Source organism: Perissodus microlepis, chromosome 12, assembly GCF_051167445.1.
Source record: "Perissodus microlepis isolate ML-2025 ecotype Zambia chromosome 12, ASM5116744v1, whole genome shotgun sequence".
In the NCBI taxonomy this organism is placed as follows: Eukaryota; Metazoa; Chordata; class Actinopteri; order Cichliformes; family Cichlidae; genus Perissodus; species Perissodus microlepis.
In genome coordinates, this window is record NC_140472.1 from 29,137,133 (window position 1) to 29,159,707 (window position 22,575).

At 39.8% G+C, this 22,575-nt stretch overlaps 1 protein-coding gene and 1 pseudogene across 23 annotated transcripts in view; both read right to left on the bottom strand.

The window, feature by feature from the left end:
* kcnt1b (potassium sodium-activated channel subfamily T member 1b) overlaps positions 1 to 10,924 on the bottom strand; it is a 74,281-nt gene extending 63,357 nt beyond the window's left edge. For 7 of the 23 annotated variants that reach the window (XM_084946327.1, XM_084946323.1, XM_084946325.1 and 4 more), the window contains exons 1-3: positions 10,696 to 10,921; positions 7,341 to 7,389; positions 5,511 to 5,678 (exon numbers count right to left, since the gene is read on the bottom strand). In XM_084946327.1, coding sequence (XP_084802453.1) covers positions 5,511 to 5,678; positions 7,341 to 7,389; positions 10,696 to 10,765 — 287 coding nt within the window. In that variant the 5' untranslated portion in view covers positions 10,766 to 10,921. Of the gene's footprint in view, positions 1 to 5,510; positions 5,679 to 7,340; positions 7,390 to 8,480; positions 8,604 to 9,316; positions 9,494 to 9,936; positions 10,136 to 10,695 lie in introns of those variants that run through there. The other 16 variants (XM_084946346.1, XM_084946344.1, XM_084946342.1 and 13 more) reach the window with 7 other exon arrangements.
* Positions 10,925 to 11,883: 959 nt separating this feature from the next.
* Positions 11,884 to 21,982, bottom strand: LOC146376558 (kelch-like protein 25; annotated as a pseudogene).
* Between the last annotated feature and the right edge of the window lie 593 nt (positions 21,983 to 22,575).

Below are 22,575 nucleotides of genomic sequence, written 5' to 3' on the forward strand. Positions count from 1 at the left end.
TTTCTGCAGCTCCGATAGTTGGCTAACATCCCTCCGTGCTATCTTTATCTTGGCCTCTAGTCGCTTTCTCCATGGACGGCACTGTTCATGTTATCTACTGGCTGTTCATCTTATAGCCAAGCATCTCAGAAATCACAGGCGCTGTGGTGTAGATCAGCTGGTTGGTTTCATTGATGGTCACAGTAGGGATTGTCTGCAATGCTGCATTCACATCTTCTAGTAGACCTACAGATGGTACTTCACTTAGGGTTTGCTTGTAAAAGTTGTGACTAGATTTGTGTTTTTCAGGGTATAGCTAGATCAAGTCTAATATAACCATATATCACTTTCTGTTTGGCTTCTTTAAAAAATAAGTCCTAATTATTTGCAAACATTAAGCATACAGCATTAGCCGTTTTATTTGAAAGAAAAAGTCAACATCAGTAACTTTGCATCAAATGTAAATGTACGACAAAAACTTCTCTGTGTGTGCTTGTTACATAAGATAATAAGTGACAAATGTATAAAGACATCAGTATAAGGACAAGTTTTTCCATTTCTGCCCCCTATATATATGATGAAATTAATTTGCTGCATGCATTTAAATGGCACTAACAAAAGGCATCATTGTGTGCACGTTGCACCTGGTATTATCTGATTATATCTAGCTGGACCTATCCATCCTCATCTTTACAGTTTCACTCATCACTTTCCCTCTGGTCCTTTGTCTTCTTTCCTCCCTCCCATTTACTCGTTCCAACACGTTCCCTTCCTTTGAGTTTTTGTGCTCCTTCTGCTCATCATATTCCCCTTTCGCTTTGTTCTGTATCTTATCCTCCTCCTAAACTCGGTCCGATTGAAATCATTCAGGCATCAAATCCCAATAGCCACTTCTGCCACAGAATCAGTGCAAACAAACAGCTGCTGCCAGTATCGGTGCACAATTATTGTCTCAGGATGTGTAATTCTGCATGGAGTTTAGTTTTGCAGTATTTATATGGTCAAAACAAAACCATGTTGAGTCAAAGTGTGTCCAACTCCACTTCACAAAACATGACATTTTTGATTGACCAGAAACATACAGCCTGGTGTCTTGGAAAAATCTAACAACTGAGGTTTGTGAAATAATTCAGAATTATAAATGGCAAAATGAATGAATGAGCCTAATCTGAGACCAGCTGTTCCTTGACAGCAGATCACAAGTCAGTATTAGATCACCACTGCAAGTGGCTCTATTTGACTCACAAGGATGTGTCGAGTTGATAAGGTGACCAATTAACACTCACCCTGTCAGCTTCACACCCAGGGGACCCTGCCTCGATAAGAGGCCAGAAGAAAAAAAACACAAAAACACAAAAAAGACCACAGAGATAAGATAGATTCAACTAATTTTCTTCTTGCTGCTCTGTTTTTAACTCTATTGGCATTTGTACACGAATTTGGTGGGCTGTTTCCATTTCTGACTTTGATTGAGGTTAGCTGGCTGACAGACTGAGAAATAAACCCACGTACACACACTCAGATATATAATCAGACATTGACAGGTCCATACACCAGCGTGCCCACACTCAGGGCACACACACGAACACCTGTTTAGTGCATGCACACACACACACACACACACACACAAATTGCTCGACTTCAGTGTGAATGCTGCTCTTCAGCGCCCACACAACCAAGTTGTCATTATGGCCCTCTGAAACCCAACCCTGGAGATAATGACAGCCCAGGAGGGAGATTACCCCCCTCCTCCCCACACAGGCATCTACACTGTACGCCCACATCCACACTACAGACACAGAGATGAGTGGAAATAAAGGGAAACACTTACATAGACAGCACAGAAGGGCTTAATACTGTTGCACCGTCGCACATTGAACAATTTGCATTTGCGTACAGACAGAAAAACACCAAAGAATACATTCACAGTGACACTCGGGCTCTTCTCCACAATAAATGAGTTCACATCCAGGCACAAAAAAAGTACGGTTTTAGTATCTGGCTTTTGTCTCCCCACAGTCCTTTGCAAATCTAAAACACGACTACAACAAAGCAGGTTCCAGTAAACATGAGCAAGTTGAGCAATCTCATATAAATTATGCCAATAAAAGTGAGTAGCAATAACTCTACATGCATTTTTGTGGATTAAAACTCTTAGAATGGTTTGCAAGATAGTAATCACTGTAGAAGATAACACAAAAACTAAACAGATTACTAATATGTTTTGTTTTTGGCGATAAGGCCATAAGCAGTGAATGGCCTTATCGCCATTATTTTATTAATATTTCATTCACTTTGCAACAAACTGCCCCCTCCCCTTTTATGTGCTTCTGATAACCCGGTGCCTTGGTGGACTCCCTTAGTGATGTATCTATATTTGGTGCGTTATCTCTGCAACCCACTGCCTTTAACTCTAAAAGCACATCATGACAAATGAAAGAAAAACAGATACAGAAGGTCATCAGGGCAGCAAGGTGCTGATTCCTCCCTCTGGGAGGTAATTTGTTTTCAGGCTTCAGACTTCACAAAGGTTCAGCACAGGAAATAGTCAACATCTCAACCCATGAGCATGCAGAAGATCATCAAGCTAGAAAAAGCATGTCCCCAAGGCCCAGTGACATCATCTGTTTGAATTTCCACTCCAGAGATCAGAAAATAGGGATTACTCTGCACTGGTATAAGACAGTATCAATAGCAGTGTACTTTTTGGTGCTTTTCCTATTGATTTCCTGTGTGTATGTACATGTGTATCTATGTACTTTACAGCTGTTGTTTGGATTTGGTTATCCTCGGTTTTTCCTGGCAGGATTTGTGAATTACGTGGCTCTGTAGAAACACCAAGAATGTGCATGCATATGTACACACACACTAAGGCATACATGTGCTGGTAGCTAAGCAACAAGCTCTAATTATCTTCTGCAATTCAATAATGTTCAGCAAAACATTCATTTGCAGGGGAACAGTCTTAAGATCCATGACACAGCACCCATACGGGACAAAAGATAAGAGATATGTTATCTAATGACTATATTGCCATGTATATTTTCCATGTATTTCCATTGTTAAACATACAGCGAGACATATTATACACAAGTTGTGCATTATCTCACTTTCACTCAAACGACTTGTTTGTCAACATTAAATGGCTAATGCAGTAAAAGGGAAACCTCTGCGCACTCTGGGAAAGCACACAGGAACAATAAACATGTATGCGTGTAGTGGGGGGTGGGTTGTGGGGGTGGGGTGGGGATTGTGTATTTTTCTGCTGCTCTAAATGTTATCTGTAGACACATGCCTTGCATTTCTCTCTAAAAAACATAGTGATGGCGTTTAACTGATAGGATCCCCAGTGACACTAGGCAGATGAACAAAGAAATAAAATGATAGGTAGTGGTATACCAAAGCATTTGCAAGTTATCTATTCCAATTCATTAATGAAGACTTGGTCTGGCTCATTGTGAGCAAACATCAGTTATTGAAATCTTATAAACCTCAGAAATCAAACAGTACTGACAAAAAACAAAAAACACATTGTAACTTCACTTCATTTAAATAGCAGCACAGACTCTCTAGTGACAAACTGTCCAAGTCTTTGGACCTTAGGGCAAGATAGACATCTATCTTTTTACTTTGAACCAGATCATAATGTAAGTGAAGAGGAAAATATAATGGGCATTACTCAAAATGAAGTGTTAATCAAAATCAGTATCTGCGCAGCAACTGCCCCTCTACATTGATAGGGAGAGCTTTGTTTTCTGTCAACAGTTGTTATGCTGTGATTACACCAAGCAAAGCAAAGTTTCTTTGTGGCCAGATTGCAGACAGAGTTTATGCAGCAAAGCAAGTTGATATACAAATCAAGGGAAATCAGCATTTTGCAGGAATTACAATATTTTAACTTTGGAAGAAAAATTGCTTCTCAGTATGTCCCTTAGAGCTGGGATTATCCTGATGCTGACAATGAGAAATTGAGAACTAATTTATTGACTATGTTTGTTGGCAGCTGGAGCTGTCTGATTCAACTGTCTGATTCAACTGCACTTCTAGACAAAGATAGGGAGAAAAGGAGTGGGCTTGGAGAGAAGTGAGTGAAATTATAGGACTTAATGGTAAGTTCTGAAAAAATGTTTCTGATTTAAGCGATCAGTTGTACTCCTCCTCCTCTGCCTTTTGTTGGATGTTAGGGGTGCAAATTTTTATTATGTGAATACACCATGAGAGGTCATGTTCACCCACGTAAACACTGTCCATAATTGCCGGCTAGATGTGATTGCCACCTTCAGCTCCATCTGATTTGTCCAGGCAACTGCAGTATCAACTGGCAGAATGTCAGATACCTCCAGATACCACTAGGGTCATGCCATTTAGTGTTTTCAGATACAGCATCTGCTCTAGCCTAGCAAAAAAAGCTTCTTAAGTCCCCTGTCATTCCTGTTTCTTTAAGCAATTTTCACTCATTGTCTGAGAGTGTTTGGACACCTTGTGAGATAACATTGTAGGCAAAGCGTCTGGTTTTAGTCTTTGCTTATAACCACCAGTATTCATAAGTCTTTTTCTCGAACTCAAATGGATCAAATGCAACAGAACAAAATACTGAGAACACAACCACACGTCGTTTGGAAGCTTCAATGGTTCTGCTCCTTTTTCCTGTTGTTTTTAACAGGAAAGCTGTGAAAACTAGACAACTAATATCACTTCCCTTCTCAACTAGGAAATACAACAAAGCAGTGTGTGTATGTGTGTGTGTGTGTGTGGGGGGGGGGGGGTCGTCTCCATACTTCTCCATAGTGTGGAACGGGGAACTGGATTAGGAACTGGATTCACCTACAGCAGGAACACAGCTTCAACATCACTGAGCCGCAGTGCATTGAGGATAAAAAGTTATGGAAGCCTTCATATAAAGTCCCACAAGTTGAAATAGTGAAAGTTCATTTTAACACACAAATCTCTGACAAATCAAAAGTAAGACCACCATACAAAGCTTTGGCTGCCAGTTTCCTCTTTGCAAGCTAGTATACAATGGACTGCTGATCCTTTAGTGAGATGCCTTCATTTCAGCACCATGGAGAGCTCCACAGCACTCAACCATGCCTAAGGCTAATTTTTCCCCTCTTGGGTAGCAAACAGCATCTGTTGGTCTGCCTCTCCAACCGCAGCGATAACTGTACTCCCAAACACTACAGCACTCTGGTGACTGTAGCGCCAGTCAAGGGTAAAGAATATATATATATATATATATATATATACTTAATCCAGCTATACCCTGAAAAACACAAATCTCGTTACAGCTGTTACAAGTAGAATTTTCAGCTAATTCTATTTTATGTGATTTTCTTATTTCAGTAGAATTCTGGCCAAAGTAGTATCAGTTTGCTCAATTTATTGTCATTTACTCTAGGAGAGACTTCTTAATAAAGACTGCAAGATTTCAGGTTCTCTGTTGTTGATATTGTACAAAAAAGATCCACAATATTCCTGGGCAGTCTCTCACATGTCACACACACAAACTTAAAGAGAGCTTTTCGTGCTACCTGTCATCATTCTGAAATGTCTGGTCCCCCAGCAGCAAGTCCCTGAATCGGTAACGAGGTGGGAGCGGAGGCACCCCTGAATCCACATCGGCCATCTTGAGAGCCGAGATGTCCAGAATAACACCAGAGTTGCTGCTGTTGTTTTTCTGCACGGTCTCAGTGGATGGCCTGCATGACGAGAAAGACAGCAGAATCTGCTCAGCAACCTGTCTGCTAGTACAACGGTGACATTTTAAAACAATGTATTCAGCTGAGAACAGACACAACAAAAGTGTACGTGACGCTGTTAATGTAGAGGCTGGCTCTAATTGAAAAAGCATATTACAAAGTTTTAAAACATATGTGAGGAAAGTTATGGTTGTATAATGCACTTGTCTGCAATCACAAAGGTGGTTGCTCGGGGGAACAATGACAAACATTTTACTGTAATGCTCACATGCCAATTTATTCACATGGGACAAAAAGGAAACCACAGCAAACAGAAAAGGCCCATTATCCATTCCATGAAATCCCAAGTAAACACGACATGCATTTATGAGGATGACACACTGAGCACACTGATAATGACAATGAAGATTCTTGACCAGCTATTAAGCTCTTGTGCTGCTAACACAGCTGAGAAAACAGCTTAAGCAGAAATGGTTTGCAATGGGCACACAGACCCTATTTTAAGCCTAAATCCTGACATGGATAATAATCTAAACCATATGACTTGATGCCACTGACTTATTTCACAAACATCTTGTATTATTAAACAAAGGAAACATACAAACATGCATACATGCATTATTCAAAAAGAAAAAAAAAAGGCCCATCAGAGGAGGAAGGGAACGACATATGAATATGCAACCTATTTACATTTTACAATATACATTATTGCTGCAGCTGCGACATTATTGGTCCATCCCCAATAAACATTTCCCTGGTCACAAAAAACGACGGGCAAATTAAAAACTACTGCAACCAGAATGTCAACAGTTAAAATCCAGACATTAAAAATGAAGCCAGAAGGATGATGGTTTGTTGCAACAATTGCTGAGAAGTGTATATTACACTTAGTGTAATACTACATGACGCCATTATCTTGATTAATACTATTTCACATCAGCTCTCTCTCACCAGCTCCACATGCAATATGTTTCAAGGAAAAGAAGGAACTAGAAGTAACTAATGCAGCTTTGAATGTCAGCACTATGCAGTAGCCTAATGACTCACACTGAGATTAAATGAGATTGGTGCAAATAAATTAGCTGAAGTAAATTGTTTTTCATTTTTAATTTCTCTTGCACCTATTGTCATTTATTATTTTACTTTTTAAAACAAAACTTTAATTTATGGCAACTAACAGGTGGATGCAAGGTGTAGTCAGCACTTCTCTCCAAGGCTTCTGCTCTGCTAATTCAAGTCATGGACTAGAGCTCAAGGTTATTGTGGTTGTGGTGGTGCTTTATGTAATAAATCGTCTAGTTTTCTGTTTGGCTGACTGCATTTAAATCCCATCAAATTTATGAATGTAGCCTGCAAATGAAGCAAGTCTCCATGAACTGGTAACTCAACACTTAAAGCTCTTGCCCAAACACTTTCATTTCAAGCTCCAAAATGACTCAACGAATGCAAAGAGCAACTTGAAAATTCAGATTACATTTTGATAAGGCAATCTATGCAGCAGTAGTAGTGGAGGCACACTACAGGTAAAAACCATTTTCAAAGAACAATGTGCATTTACACAAAATTAGGCAGCTGTTTTTTTCAAATATTGTGGCTAATTATTGTATGCGTTTCCACCTTGTCACACAGTAACACATGTAGGGAAGTTCTTCAGGAAGTTACCTGTCACCGTGGGAACTCGATGATCGGCGTGGAGGGTTCATCACTGGCTCTTACAGGGGGACGTCAATGACGAATGAGAGCGAGAGAGAGAAAGAGAGAAAGAGAGAGAGAGAGAGAGAAAAGGGAAAAGAGAGATTAAACAACACTTATAAAAACTCTCCTCTTAAGACCTTTTGAAAGAGGTCGATCACATCCACTGCCTGTTTCACAGCTTACACGCAAAGATCAGTGCGCACTCTCAAACTTTCTGTTTTTTACATAGAGCAGGATTACACCAACACATTTATGGAAGGGTACAGTTTGATATTACCGAGTTGTCCCTCTCCAACATCTCCACTCGATGGTGCTTAACTTTTTTATATTGCATCTTTTCATAAAGTGGGAAGCAGCAAGTGGGTTAATCAGCTACTATCTGCATGTGTTTATTAAAGGCACCCTAGTGTACATTTTAATCTTTGCAATAGTGAGGAGGGATTCCCTCGTCAAGATGCTGTTAGCACATTTTTTTCTGCCCATGAAGCAAAACAAACAGATGGAAGGTCATTTCAGAAACAGGACAAAGACTGTTCTTAAGTACATACAGTGTATGTACAATATACCAAAGCTTCATCTGTCTGGTTGAACAAGTGGGCATCCGTGTCTGCACTTCCATCATATTTTTTTACATTTCCAGCTAAAAGATAAACCTAGACTTTCTGTTGATGTGCCAGAAACCAGAAACAAAAGGAGGTGAATGCAGAAGAATAAAGAATATAGTACTCTCAATGTGTTCTTTACTTTAGGAGACATCAGAAATTAAGAAGAACTACATGACAAGATAAAAGAGAGAGAGAACTGTACATTCAGCTGTGCAAGTAAAATTAGCACGTCCCCATGCAGTATAAAAGAAAAAAAATACAGAGCCTGTGACCTCTGAGAGCTCACTTAATGGAGGAGGCAAAGTGACCACAATAAAAGGGAAAAAGAGTCGCTTGCGGTAAGAGAGTGTCTCCTTTTAATGGAGTGAATGTCGTGGATTCAGACCAAAGAGAGCAGATGGAGCGAGGAAAAGCATGTGCAGGGAAGGCATAAAACTCGTCTTTAAATAAATAACGGGAACCAGGGCGAGAAGAAGACTAAAAAGAATCAAATTCGACTTACAATGGCTGTAAAAATCTGCAATCGTCTTCTTCAGAATTATGTATTTCAAAAGGTCAGATGAGACTAACTGCCTTTCAGATTTCAATGCAGAGACCAATATCTAGACATAATGCTCAGCACAGTCTGCAAGCAAAAAAAGGAAATCTGTGATTAAAACCATCATCTGTGAAACATAGTTATCAAAATTCCACATTTGAAAAAAGTTTGTTAGTGACAACAAAACTTTTAATTAGTGGAAAAATGGGGGGGGGGGATTACTTATTAAGGTGTTGGATGATTGAGCCATCAGAATTGACTCTTCAAACGTTTTTAACCTCCACAGAGAGGCAGGACACCAAGATTTCCCCAGCTGATGTTGATATTCTAAAGCAAACTCACATTATTTTCTGACTCAATCAAGGCATTCAGTGGCCCCTATGAATGAGGGTAATGGAATCCTGGAAGAGCCCACTGAGCATCAATACAAAGCTGATAACTGTATTGATTTTCAGTGATGAATAATGGCAGAAAAATGTTCTCCACCACAGCGAATCAGCCCATCCTCACTGCAATTACCAAGGGTTCAGCTTTAATACAGATACAATTAATACAGACATACATAAAGCAGAAATGCGGTCATGATATTTTCATGACAACCAAAACATCTGCATTTACGTCCACCACAGATGTTATGGCAACACAATATAAATAACAGAGAAAATAATAATAATCTTACTTCACGGTACAGCATCTGCCACCAAAGCTTTACAATAAACTTGATGATATTCGCTGAACTTATACGCGTTAAAACACATAGGTGCATCTGTACCCTGTGATTTCCTGTTAACTTCGTTTACCTGGCTGTGCTCCCGTTTCTGGCCTAGGTCCCAGCATCGTAAACTTAGGTTTGATTTAGATAATCTCCATTCGCTCTCCATACTGCACTGCGTGTGCGACACAGGATGCTTCCCAACAACGAGTACCCGCGAAAGCTCTGTCATCACTGGAAAGTGTTGTGGGGTGGAAGTTAGCTCCTGTGATCAGAGGTGGGAAGAAAAGGGATCCAACAGTGAGCTTTGGGGGTTTAGTTAAATCCCATCAACCCAAAGAAGGGTCTCCTGACGGCAAAGCGCGAAGCCTGACTTGCTAACTTCCTGCCATTACCATTATCACATGTACGCGATTATGGCACACCTGACATTAAACGTAAATATTCATGGGCGAACAAAAAGCAAACAACCGACTGACTTCCTTGTCGCTTAGCAACAACTTTGTTTGCCACTGTTGCCGAACTACATTTCGTGGCGGAAGGAGGACGGACGTTAAGTTAACGATAAACTTGCGCTTGTCTTTTTAATTAGCTCGCAGTCCCCTGTAACCGTTGTCAGCTGCTGTTATATAACAACCCTTGCCCTCGGAATCACTCAAAGTACAGCTTCTCTTCGCTGTTGTCTCCTGCCATGTAACGTATGCTTACGCATATGAAGTAACACATCAAGTAAGCGCGCTGTCCACCGGGTTTCCACGCTGTCCGGACAACATCATCATCCTCATCCTCATCCTTGCTTCCCAGGACACAGCGGGTGAGGGGCGCTGATTTCCTAACCTGAAGTCACCACCGGTGCCTCGCCACCTACCGGACAACCTTGGAATAATTCGTCATCTGCCGAGGAAACTGAAGCGTTTAATGCTGACAGGAAATTTCTAATTTAAAAAGAGCTTTTAGTGAAATGAAAAAAAACTAATAATAGATTCTGCAGTTCTGCGCTGTCACGGTTATTCCCACCCCAAATCATGACAGCGCAGAATTCTTTCAAAGTTATGTCAAGGCAAAAGACTGACTCTTATTTATTTATTTATTTTTAAGAAGTGGTATTTAATGGGTAGTGACAGATGTACCTATATATCCAAACACGTTTGTTTGGAGAAAAAAAAGTGCATTAAAGTGCAACTATTCTTCTACTATTATATTTCCACTACCACATGATAAATTGCATGTGGGGGGAGCTTTACTCTTAGCTGCATACTGGTCAGGAAAAGACCAAAACATCACAGCAGTCCCCAAAATTATTAAGTTATTTGTTGATCCTTATAATTATCAATATCCAGCAACATTTTATGGCGCATATACACAGCACGTGTAGAGTCTTGGCAACTTACACTTGCAATATCTTCCTACAACACACAGGAAAAATTACATACATAAATGTATATATGTATTTCTGTTAAACCATACCTGCAACAGCTGCTCTGTCCTCTGCTATTTGCCTCACAACTGTCCCCCTCACATTGAAGAAAATATTCATTCTGTGTGCACAGTGGCACGACTGGGGAGACACTGCTGGTTCCTGTGTGTCTGTGGAAAAGCCGCGCTACTCTGTGCGCGTTCCTTGTGCTGAGCCTCTCCACATTTCAGCCCATTATTCTCCAGGGGAAAGAGCTCTGAGCGTCATCGTTTTAAAGCCCACACAGCCTCTTATGCTTTCCCATGCCAGCAGTCAGATCTCACTCACTCACTCACTCACTCACTCACTAGTCTCGCTAAGGATCTTGATTCCCACAGATTTTCTTCTCCACCTGATTTGTCTGATTTTGTTGGTTTACACCGCAGCAGGCACTTACCCTTCCTATCAGTGGATGTTTACACAAGCTCAGTGATTAAATATGGTGAAGCACTTTATTTACAGTCACTGCTGTGGGTCATTTACAGTCATTTCCCGCATACTTTGAATAGAGTGAGCCACTCGCAAAAATTCAGTGATATGATTAACGTCTACATAAATTTCAAAGAGCTTATTGAAATAACTCAGAAAGGAGCTGTGGTTGGTTACTTTTAACACACTTCACATGAACCATGCCTCATTGTAAGACTAACGATATGCGCTTGCTATGTTTTTACCTCCAAATCCGTGCCTTAGCCATGATTTATCCATGACTAATACCTGTTACTCCACATTAATATTTAATTAGCAAGCTCATGAGTTAAAATGAAATCATCTTAAATGGTGCTATCCCTTGAAACACTGATGCACTTTGTCATATTATGAGCATTTTTGTGATTGTCTCATTTTTACTTGATTGTTTTTTCTTTTTCAGAATTGTATAAAATCTACATTTCAAGTCTGTCAATCCAAAAGTTAACATATTCTTGAAATCTGCTTTCTACAGTTTCATCTGTTTATAATTTCTAGACAACAGACATAAAAGATCAAAACTGGATAGCATGTGATGTGCTTTAATTTTAGTTAGCTGTCACCATGTACTAATGCAGCTATGTCTCATTTTGTAGCGAACTCCTCCATTATTCATTTATTCTACTGCCTTTACTTGAACCATATTGCAATGTGTCCCTGAGCCTACATCCATTAGGCTATTTTTCTCTAACACTTCTGTCCTGCTCATATAATATGAGTATTGTTGAGTCTCAGCACAGCGCAGCCACTCTCCCACCTGGATGCTTACTCTTCATGCTTCCAAAGTGTCTAAAAACAGATGGAAAGGGAAACATGCTCAGACAGTGAAGCACCCAGATTCAGCTTGCAGCCTGAAGGCATATATAATATATAGGAGCCATACATGAGCACAGTGCATGAATCACAAAGAGACTATATATTTGTCTTGCTTATAATATTTTCATCCTGCATACACTTTCTTTAACATTAATCGATGTAATGTTACATTGAATTTTAACTAATTTTGGAAGAGACATCTCTCCTCTTTTTTGTGTCTTGATTTTTACCAGAGTAAGAGTCTGTATTTTTCCCTTTAACACCATTATCTGAACCTGCCACATCCAGTGTAATTACATTTACTAAACATAAATGATTCGAACAATCCAGTTAAACATAAAATTATTTTGATTAGTTAATCCTTCTCCCATATTACCAACAAAGTGTAAACAATAATCCTTCGGGAAAATATTAATATAATATATTGTATCAATATATCTTATACAACATATTTGATGTTTTATGCTAATGCATTCATGGCCTGCTGTGCCCTTCATGATGTTTTAATGTAAATACATTTCCTCTTTATAGCTCTCTACTACTAATTGATCTCATTGAATAGTGATTCAGTTCATAGCTTGTTTACATTATGGCTCTCATGTTTCCTGCAAATGTAATTAACAGGGAATCAAAACAAAATTATGTCAGGGCTTATGGCATCATTTGATGCTTGTAGCAATCATTTTGTATTAGTTTTGTCACAAATTCAGTTCTCCTCTTACCTCCATGTGTTGTTTTCATGGCTGTAAACTGCTGTTGTTTTCAGATGGGTGAAACCATCAGATCCTCCTACAGCCAGCAGTGCACCACTGAAGACTACAACAGATATCTGAAAATACACAAGTAGGATAGAGACAGACATATATATACTTTGTTGATCCCAGGATTTCAGATTATGTTACAAAGAACCAAGTCTTTGTTTCAGTGCTGAAAACTATTCCAAGTGTTTTCTTGAAGTATCCTCATTTATCTTATACTGCGCCTTGTTTCCACTGTGGGAAACAAGCCATTTTATTCTCTTTCTCTTTAAGTCCACCCCTTTCATGCAAACTTTCTCCCAAATTATTACCTGTCACATACAGAAGGTTTAAACAAGATGTCGGTAGGATTGCTGTCAAAACCAGACCAGCGTGACTGTTTATGGACATCCGATCTCACTGATATCATACAGAGTCAAGAGTAGAAAAAACTTTCTGAAACTCAAAGTCCAATGTTTGAAATTGTGTCACTAAGGTGCTATTCTCATCAAAAGTAAATAATCTCAACAGTTACTGGAAAGATTTAGCATTTATTTACACTCACATTACACTTCTGGATTAGTCTTTCTTTTGCCTTTAGAACTGCTTCAGGTTTTTGTGGCATAGATTCCACAAGGTGTTGGAAACATTACTCAGATATCTCCGTCCATGTTGACATAACAGCATCACGTAGTTGCTGCAGATGTGTCAGCTGCACTACAAATCTGTTCCACCACATCCCAAAAAGTGCTCTGTTGGATTGAGAACTGGTGACTGTGGAGGCCAGTTGTGAAATCATTGTGAAATCAATTGTGAATTGTTGTCATGTTGAAGAAGGCAGTTTGAAATAATTTGAGTTTTGTGAGTTTTTCCCTGTGCGTTATCCTGCTAGAAGCAGCCATCAGAAGATGGGTACACTGTGGTCATAAAGGGATAGATATGGTCAGTAACAATAGTTAGGCAGGCTATGATGTTTAAATATTGCTCAGGTGGTACTAAGGGATCCAAAGTGTGCCCAAAAAAATGGTTTTCTATATATTTATTTATAAGGCTGTCATATTTATTACTTTGCATATTTTCATTTTAAAAAGTGGTTTGTTGACTTATTGCTTCCTTCCTGTCAGCTGGAGGCAGTTTGGCCATTCTCCCTCTGGGAACAATTAGGCATTTGCACTCAGAGAACTGCCACTCACTGGATATTTTCTCTTTTTCAGGCTACTCTCTGTAAACCCTAGAGATGTTTGTGTGGGAAAATCCCAGTGGATCAGCAGTGGTAGTGTTGTAAGATTGTGGCACCTCAGTGTTTCTTGAGCTCATGTGGCTCAAAAGCCACTAAGTGAATGCAAAGCGAATCTTGATGACTTTTCACAAAGTGCCACTTTAAGGTCACTTAAATCACCTCCAATCATTCTGACACTTCCCCCAAACCTCTGATTGGCCGAACAGAATTTATGTTGCTCAGCAGTTGAAAATGTGTGCCTAACAAAGGGACCTGCGAGTGTGCTTTACATTTGTAAAATAAATCTGTGTAGACTTTTCACATTGTACCAACAGTATGACAGATGTTTCACTCAAATATGTTCAGTCAAATATTTTAGCATATAGTTGGTTTGGCTCAAACTTGATAGATACTTTTATGCCCATAGTGTGAAAATGCCATCATCCAGCCAAACTAAGTTTGTGACACATAACTGCTAAGTGACACTTAGTGTTTTGTTTAGCTGCCAAAAGCTGGTATGCCAATATATGAAACGGAGATGGTGAGCACTGAAAACATTATACTGTTATCAGTGCTGGATTTGTTTAGTTTTGGTTCTTGATTTATTTTGTCAATCCCTGACCGTTCTTTCCCCATCGTCTCCTGAATCTCCTCGTCTTGTTGTGCATTTGTCTTGTTTCAATTTTGTATGATTGCTTTCCCTGCCCTGATTAGCTTCACTCATGCTCTCTTACTCAATTGTATACTTTTTTTTTTAAACTTTCTTACTCGTCTAGCATCCTACATTTGGGTCCTCTAACTTTATAATGAATTAATTTTAATCATCAGCACCATCACAATCCAGTGAAAGCATGCTAGAAAATGTTTTCAGTAAGAACCCTTTATTGCAGTGTAAATTATTAAACAATAAAACAAAAAGAAAAATCATGTGGTCCTCTCTCATTCATGTCACTCATATTTCCTCGCTCCATATTTTCCGTTTTTATCATTCGTATGCAAATATGGCCAGAAGTGGGTTTTTTAGAGAGAACAGTTTATGTCTGTTGTACCGATCTACCCTCTCACTCCTCATGTGTTTCACAGGCATCAAGCTCATGGTGTCACAATTGAACCTTTGCAGCTGCATGGAGCTCCAGCTTGAGCTCATCTTTGCCCCATGTAGAGGTGTCTCAGGTACACAGCACAACCAGCGCTCTCTCTGTGACTCAGCATGTGCGCGCATATCGACCAGGTTCCATCTGCAGGGTTGTACTGCTACACTGGGGAACATTTAGAAGATAGCACAAGTGAGGGGAGGCCATGTATACTATTTAATGCACAACCACATACACCATGTGTGTAGCACTACAGGTTGGGAGTGTTTATGTAGAAAAATGTCCAGGTTGTCATGGGAACGACTGTGTGGCAGGCAGAGTGTGGACCTAGATGCAGGATCCAGGAGGCAGAAATTATCTCAAATACTCAGTTTTATTGCTGGAACTTAAGAAAAAAACCAAAAGAAATGCAGAGCAGCACATAAGGAAAAATAAATGAGGACCCTTGGAGGAGGTAAACAAACTGCCATGAGGGAAGGATACAACAAACAACAGAGGGAGACTCAGACAATAAATACACACCAAGTAATTAGAGAGACGGGACACACCAGGGAACACAGCTGACACTTGTTGGGAACACAAAACAAAGAAAGCAAAGCCAAACAGAGTGCACAAGAGACAAGATACTAGCAAAATAAAACAGGAAGTAACTAAACATGGCATTATTAACAGACAAAGACTTGACAGAAGGCATGGGAACACAGGGGAAGACAGGGGAAATAGAAAGGGATAACTAAATATTACATAACCAAGAAGATGAACTAGACTGCAGACAGGGGAAATAATAAATGCCAAAGGAAAATGTGAACTGCACTAATATACAAAAGGAGCCAATCTTAAAAACAAGTGTTGAACCCACAGAGAAACACTAAGCCCTGGGTTTAAGACCCATAACACAGGTTTTACTAATCTACTCTACATAATAAGTTAAAAGTGTTTCCTGTAATATATGTACATTTTTCAGTTTGTAAAAAAAAACATGTTGGATATTCCAAGCCAAGATTGTGTCCAAGAACTTGATGGGAACCAAAAAATGGTTGTGGGAATTGCACTGATGTGCACTTCTCACAGACAAAAATAGTTAGGAACAAGTGACCCGTGTTTATCTTTGGCAAGGTTGAAGCAGTTCCCTGTAAGTGTGTATGCATGTGTGTGTCTTGTGGTAATGTGGGATACATGGAATTAAAGGGGTCAAGATAGACAATAAGTGTTTCTTAAATTCTCCTATGTCCAAAAGCAGGCAAGTTCAGTTTTTGAGGGTAGAAAGAGGTCAGGTCACAAACAGGGCACAAAATATTTTTTGTGAGTATAGCTTTCCTATATTAACACATACTATTTTTCAGCTTTTATTTATTTATTTATTTATTTATTATTCTTTTAGTTTAAAAAAAAATCTTCATATAAAAGCAAAGCAAAATTCTGGGTATTTGTTGCTTCCAACTGCCCAAATGTGGATGGTTGCAGGTTAGCACGGTGGGTGAAAAAAAGTCTGTCTTATGAAAGACATTTTTTATTATTATTATGATTAGGTCACATTAATTCATAGTAAATAATTGTTAATTCAACAAGGAGAAATCATGTGGGAGAATTGAACATGATTTATTGTGTTAGAAAAATTATTAGACAGGAAAATCTATTAGCCAATTAGAGTCTGATAACCATCATCAAGGACTTAAGTGACTCCAGGGTTTGGATGCTGGTGAAGATGAAGCTGGAGGCTCTGACTGAGGTGGGGAGGAAGGGAGCTGCATGAATCAGAATCTAAAAGGGAGACTAACAGAGGAGTACTGAGATTTAATGTAAGCAGATTGGCTCAAACGAGGCACGTAAGAAGATGATTGGACTACAGTAATGATGTCAGTATTGAGTTTGAGAATGTGGGTGAGAGGAAGTGACGTAAAGAATGGACTACTAGCCAAACAGCCAGGGATGAATGCAGGTGAGTGATTACAGATTTTCCTTATTGAAGTTAGGCATAATATTCGATTTCAGCCTTTTATCCTGTTGATGTAATCAGTATCTGTGAGGTTTAGGACAAAGATAGTCTTTTGCAATAGCATCGCACACCTGAGTCCTTTCACCATCACTCCCTCCCATTATATACAGGTTACCTTCCAGCACAGCAGCCACAGCTCTGGTTCTTCTTGTCAGCACCGGTACCTGCTTGGTCCATTTGTTCATTTTTGGATCATATTTATAACAACGAAACAAAGGTTATCATTTTAGCAAGTGATCTGTCTGTCATTGATATTTTTGTGCAGCTTGAATTCTTTGTTCCTTCCTCTGAGTCAGCCTCTTCATCTTGTCATCAAATTAATGTGAAATGTCAGGTAAATGAGAAAATGATTAGATTAGTTTTAGCTACATTTATAGAATTTTTTTTTTCATAGCACAAACAAGTTTCATACATGGACAGTACACTAAACACATTAGAAGACTGTGTTAGGAATGGAAGATACATATTTATTTTATTTGCAAACACTAAAGAGAGACCTTTCATTTCAGTGAGAGCTCTTTAAAACAGTCTCATTTGTTTACAGTCTGCACAAAGTGGAATGACAGTTCATTTTGTAAGATATTGACCTTTAGTTTGCACTTATGCTAAAGTACCTCTCTACAGTACTTATGAAAGTAATGCCATCATGTCCTCCAATGGCATACAGATATCTGTCCATTGCCACCAGACACACTGCACTCTGGGGGTTGTTCAAGGGTGCTACATCTGTACTCCAGCTGTCTGTGTCTGGATTGTACCTGCCAGGATGGAAATCAAAGAGTGGGATGTCAAAGTGTTGGAGGAAGATAATATCAGCTGCTGGCAATAACATTTTGAGAAGACAAGTCACAGAGAGATGCTTTCATAGAAACTCAGCTTTTTTTAAAAAAAAAAGTATTTGCAATCTTTGTGCTTTGTGCTACTTTTAAAGTTTTTCAAGCTTACACACAAATAAAAATAGAAAACCATTCTACACTGTTCATGGGGCAGTGCGGGAATGTCACTTTTGGTTAATTTCTATCCTTTAGGAGGGTCTTGCAACAGACAGAATTGGTCAAATTGCCCATTTACTACAATAGCCAAATACTGTTTTCCCCTTTATATAGCCACAATTTCTTAGTAGCCTCAGTAGCATAAAATGACAGTGCAAATAAGAATAGTTACCAGAGAGATACTTCAAAATGAAGATAAAGTATTAGTTTAATTAGAGTAGTATACTACTCTCGAACATTAGCTTTTGCACACAGACACACACAAACACACAGACACACACACACACATGTTCGCACTGAGTGAAAACATTTTAGTTGTGTGGGCATCTGTGCAAACATCTGTCAAAGTGTTTCCTCTCCACGGGAAGGCTATTAAAATTGTTTTCTCTGTATTCAAGACTCTTAGTTGAAAACCCACATCCTACAAAACAATACTTTCTTCTAATTGGCAAAATTGTGCTTGAGTGGGACATTTGATATTCCCCTGAAATGTCAGCACAGCAATGTAAACACCCTTCAGAGATTAGGTGCAGTTGGCTAAGGGGAAAAAAAAAGAGCTAGCAGGATCAATACATAGAGGATTGATCATTCTGGAGCAGGTCTTCCCCATACTGTTGTCAAGAGCCTGCTGGGATGATTATTATTGGGTCAGTTGGCTGGCATCCATTTAAGAAATGGCTAACTGTGGGAACTGGGAAATTGGCCAGCTCCTTTGAGATATTTGAAGGAACTGACGAAGTAGAGCAAAAAGGAGAAACTCGTCGACTAGTGCACTGTGTGTGTGAGTGAAATAGCTTATTTTGGACTTTCTGGGCTTATGAGAAATAAATACCCCAGAAACATCAGGAGATGGAGAAAACCCTATAAAACAAGAATTTGGGGCAGTCCATCACTCACTAATAAGATTTTATAATTACAATTTGATTTTACTTTTTTTAGGCACCTGCATCAAATTTCTGCCTTAATACTGACCTCTTCTGTCGAATACTATCAACAACAACAACGGCAAATAAATACAAATCTCTCATTCTCCCATATTCTCCCATTAGTTCTAGTATACAGCATACACAGTTATGCAGTTTAAAGCAGTTGCCTTTCTTTTTATTTAATATGAAACATTGATCTACAGTTTAAGCAGTACTTTAAAATAAGTGTATGGCTAATGATGTTAAGTTTTAAGATGACCAGATTCAGGTTGGGTAAAAATAAAAACACAAGATCAATGATGTAGCAGCTTGTCTCACTCAAGATCCACCACAATTTACAGTTTGTTGTAATGTGTCATGAAGAGAATGAAAGTTATAAGGTAATAGTTGTGTTAGGTTAGTTCGTTTGACTGGGAGGAAACACACAAACCCAAACACAGTCCAGAGAAATGGGATGGTTTTGTAAAGAAAGGAACATTAAAGTTGTGGATCCAAGTACCCCCTGAGAAAAAAGGGAAAGTACATTAGATTGACTGTATTACACAAACTAATGGGAAATAATTCTACTGAGAAGTCAAAGAGAGTGGCAAACCATCATATCCAGGAAATCTGACCACCCTTGGAGGAATTCATGCGGGAATGCGGTCATAAATTGACAAATACGACACTGACCTTAAGCATAATTTGAGAAGACCCATTAGATGGTCATTGTGTATAAGACTCATTAAAATCTAACCAATACTCTAGGAGGAATAAAAATTCTTGTGAATTGTGGAGGTAAGGACAGAGGGTCATAGACATTTTTTTTTCTTTTGGCCAGATGAGATAATTACTTGTGGATATTCTTTTTTTCCATTCAGGAATGTCTTGCCCTGTAAGTTTTGTACCCTCAGCCTTTGACTTATCTACAAGCCTGCTGCTATATTTGTCAAAACAACCATGAAGTCTAACTTAAATTCAAATTTCACAATGCTGTATTCTTGGTCAAAGAAAGTTACATCAACAATAGGACAGAGGTCTTTCAATATATAGACGTTTGGACCGTATATACTTACACCATCTTTTGCCAGCCTTGGCTTAATGAAAAAGCATCAGCACCCCATAGCCTACTGCCAGCAGTTGGTCCACAAGTCACCGACTTTGATGTCTCCACATGACACCTATATTACATTACACGACTTCATTCATCAGCTCAACCTGGGAGGAATTCTCTGTTAGAGCCAGGCAGCTGGTACTTATTAAGAGAAGACTTCAGATTGTCACTGCCAGCTCGAGCATGCTTCCTTTCACCTTTCCTTGTTGTGATTGCTTGTGCGAGGTAATGAAATGTCAGGTTGAATCATCTTGTTCCACAAAATTAGCCTAAGTGAAAACAACCCATTTCAGTTAAAGCCTCTCATGAAGTCAGCAGTTTAACTGGAAAATGAAAACTCAATCTGCTCAGAAGATGACGTGAAATGCTCGCTATTTGCCAGAATAAGACCAGTGTACACACATAAGACATTTTAAAACTATCTCAACTCCCCACATTCCTGTAACATTGCAGGTTATCTTCCCCTACCCACAGTATAGATCTTGCTCTCCCCACAGGTGCACTGACCAGAATGCTGAGCATTTTTGGAGTTGATCTTCACTCAGGGCAGAGTAACCCTAACCCTAACCCCCCCCCCAAACAAAACAAAACAAAAGACAATACAGTTTTCATTAAACATATCAGTTATCTTCTTTTTGGAACCAATTCTGAGTCTGTGCTGTACAACTGATATTCTTACAAATAAAGAAAAAATAATATTAGGGTTAGCCCACATCAGTATAAAAACATATCAAAACACATCTCACTTCCCAATGATTTGCATATATATCTCAGAGGTTGTTCCTGAGTGATGCCTGACAGGAGCTTCCATGTGGTATTGAGGCAGGTTATTGGCTGGTACTTGGATGGGACCAGTCCCTTCTGGGCACCCTTGAGGATCAGGAAAGTCCAGCCTTCAGTTAGCCATTCTGGGTGTCTTGTCTACTAACAGCTGGTTCGTTTGTGCTGCCAGATGCTCATGGAGTGCTGGCAGCTGGCCACTGTGATGGATACTGGACCCTGTTCAGGGAGGTTGCTGTGGTGCACTCTTAGATCCACTAACCACTGAGCATCACCATTATGGGTTTCTTACTTCTCCCATATGCTCTTCCAGGATTGCGCTGTGTCCATCCTTGGAGGAGCTGTTCTCATATTGTTCCCCTGCCACTGACAGTATATCTTGGATGGTTCAGTGTAGTACAGCTGATTTATTCTCCTGGCCTCTATCTCTCTGGTATACCTGTTTAAGCAGCTGGTCAAGGCTGTGAGTCTTTGCTTGGCAGTTTCCAAAGTCTCAGGTATGGGCAGGTGTCTGTACTTCTTAGGCACCCCTTTCTTCATTGCACCTTTGTGCAACTCCAAAAGTTGGCTAACTTCCCTCTGAGCTACCTTGATTTTGGCCACTAGTTTCCTTCTCCATGGAGGACACTGCTACTTGTGGCTGTTCGATCGTGGCTCAAGAGTTGGGAGTTTGCCTTGTAATTGGAAGGTTGCCAGTTCGAGCCCCAGCTCGGACAGTCTTGGTCGTTGTGTCCTTGGGCAAGACACTTCACCTACTGCCTGGTATTGGCCAGAAGGGCCGATGGCGCGATATGGCAGCCTCGCTTCTGTTAGTCTGCCCCAGGGCAGCTGTGGCTACAACTGTAGCTTGCCTCCACCAATGTGTGAATGTGAGAGTGCATGGGTGGATGACTGGGTGTGTAAAGCGCTTTGGGGTCCCTAGGGGGGACTAGTAAAAGCGCTATACAAATACAGGCCATTTACCATTTTACCATTTATAGCCAAGCATCTCTGGTGTAGTCTCGGTGATGGTTGCAGTAGGGATCTTCTGTAATGCTGCATCCACATCTTCTAGTAGACTTTCAGAGGGTACTTCACATAGTCTTGGTAATTGGCCATGGAGGGACCAGGTTTCCACCTTTGCCATGATCCTATCTCTCAGGTCAGCTGCTCTGGCAATCAGCGCACCTTTAGTCATACTTAGGGCTTGGTACCCAATCCCAGCTCCCACTTGTCGTAGTATTTGTGTTATACCTCATTGATCTCCAGTTGTGATAGTAGCTGTTTCATCCAAGTGTTGAAACACTGAGCTACTAATTGTTTTGCTGTCAGTCTAGATGCTGGGTATTCCATAGGTCCCACATCCTCTTTGTGTAACCCCTTCCGCTGGAGTTACTTGGTAGTAGCATTCCAACAGTGCCCTGTTCTCATCCCACATATGCCTTCATGTTCAAATAGCCCTCTTCTCATCAGTGTCCTGGTTCCTTGCAACCTGACGCAGACCTTGTTAATCCACACCAGTATGGTTTCAGTTAGCTCTCTATTGCTCATATCTGAGCTAGGCTTGGTTACCTGACAATGAATTCACTGTACTCAAATGGTTTCCACAGATACCAGATCTCAATCTAACAAAGCACCTTTGGGGTGTGGTAGACAAGGACCTGGATGTGCAGCTGAAACATCTGCAGTAACTGTGTGACGAGTGCTCCTCTGAATAGTGTATGTGTGAATGGTTGAATATGTACTAAAAAACACTTTGAGTGCTAAGTTAGAGTACAAAAATGCTGAAAA